Here is a 1,866-nt window from a genome sequence, read left to right on the forward strand (position 1 = left end):
TTTATTGGGAGATGTTTTTATTACTGATTCAGTCTGTATAATAGTAATTGATCTATTCAGATTTTCTATGTCTTCCTGATTCAGTTTTGGTAGTTTGTATGTTTCTCAAATTTTTCTCCATTATATCTAGGCTGTGCAGTTTGTTGCCATAAGTTGTTCATAGTGCAAAGGTTAGTTTTATTTTTTTACGTTGATTTATTTATTTTGAGAGAGAGCATGAGCAGAGGACAGGCAGAGGGAGAAAGAAAGAGAAAGAATCCCAAGAAGGCTCCATGCTCAGTGCAGAGCCCTACACAGGGCTCAATCTCCTGAAACTGTGAGATCATGACCTAAGCCAAAATCAACAGACACTTAACCAACTGAACCACTCAGGCACACTGGCAAGGGTTAGTTTAAAAGAATGACCTACCACAATCTCATGTTCTAGGAGTTTGCTAGAATTATCCACCTTTGAAGAAATTAACAGATGAAAATGTCCAAAAAGGGACAGAGATGAAAGAACAGCCAGTAAAAGTTTACAGAAAATATTAATAGAGAAAGGGTGACGTTCTAAAATCAAATATCACCTTTCTCTACCTCTTTTAGGTGGTGTTCTAACTGATGTGTTGTTCCTTGTAGATTCAGGTGGGCGCTGGATAGACATGCTAATGGCACCGTCCCAGATGGCTTCATTCTCTTGGGCTTCTCAGATAACCCTAGGCTAGAAATGACCCTATTTATGGCGGTTTCTGTCTTTTACACAGTCACACTAGTGGGCAACACCACCATCATACTCCTGTCTCACCTGGACCCCCACCTCCACACCCCCATGTACTTCTTCCTCACCCACCTCTCCATCCTGGACCTCTGTTTTACCACCAGCTGCATCCCTCAGATGCTCATGAATTTCTGGAGTTCGGACAAGACCATCAGCTATTTGGGGTGTGCAGTCCAGCTCTACATCTTCCTGGGACTCGGAGCTTCAGAATGTGTTCTGCTGCTGGTCATGGCCTTCGACCGCTATGTGGCAGTGTGCCGGCCCCTGCACTATGGAGTAATCATGCACCCACCCCTGTGTCACAAGTTGGCTTTCCTGGTCTGGGCAAGTGGGGTTTTTGGGACATTGGTGCAGTCTCCCACTACCATGAAACTCTCCTTTTGCCATCACCACCAGGTTGACGACTTTGTCTGTGAGGTCCCTGCACTGATCCGCCTGGCTTGTGGAGACACACATGTCAATGAGCTTCAGATCTCAGTGATTGGTGCCATCTTCCTGATGGGGCCCCTCCTGCTCATCCTTGTCTCCTATGGCCGTATCACCCAGGCAGTGCTGGCCATCCAGTCCCAGAATGGAAGGAGTAAGGCCTTCCATACCTGCTCCTCCCACCTGGCTGTTGTTTTTCTCTTCTACTGCAGTGTCACCGCTGTCTATATCCAACCCCGGAGTCATTTTTCCCAGAAGGGAGGGAAATTTCTAACTCTCTTCTACACTGTGGTGACCCCCACTCTCAACCCCCTCATCTATACTTTAAGGAACAAGGACATGAAGCGAGCTTTCAGGAGGCTCCTAGGGAAATACAGAATGTCCAGTGAAGAGTGAGGAGGGGCTCAGACTCAAGGGGAAGTCAGCTTTTGTCCAGTTCATTTGCTGATTTGCATGCATGAGGACTCTCAATCATCAACTCTAAAGAAGAGAGGGGCCAATTGCGTGCTTTGTACAGACAGTGGACTAATGAAAAGTAAATGTGATGCAGCTGGCAATGTTATTCTTAAACTTAAATGTAGGAGAAACATTGCTCTGAGTCAAGCTACCATCAGGAAGTAGACACCATTTTCATTATTATAAAAAGACGGCATGGGGTACCGGGTGGCTCAGTTAAGCATCTG

General features: G+C 45.8%; 1 protein-coding gene across 1 annotated transcript; it reads left to right on the forward strand.

The window, feature by feature from the left end:
* The first annotated feature begins 670 nt into the window (after window positions 1–670).
* Window positions 671–1,579, forward strand: LOC102953414 (olfactory receptor 2H2-like). Its single transcript, XM_007084985.2, has one exon. It carries the CDS (start codon window positions 707–709, stop codon window positions 1,577–1,579), a length of 873 nt encoding a protein of 290 aa, XP_007085047.2. The 5' UTR covers window positions 671–706.
* The last annotated feature ends 287 nt before the right edge of the window (window positions 1,580–1,866 follow it).

Source organism: Panthera tigris, chromosome A1 (assembly GCF_018350195.1).
Source record: "Panthera tigris isolate Pti1 chromosome A1, P.tigris_Pti1_mat1.1, whole genome shotgun sequence".
Classification (NCBI taxonomy): domain Eukaryota; kingdom Metazoa; phylum Chordata; class Mammalia; order Carnivora; family Felidae; genus Panthera; species Panthera tigris.

Bases quoted from the DNA above. Each gene is read 5' to 3' on its own strand.
- LOC102953414 (XM_007084985.2), top strand. From the start codon at position 707: ATGACCCTATTTATGGCGGTTTCTGTCTTTTACACAGTCACACTAGTG.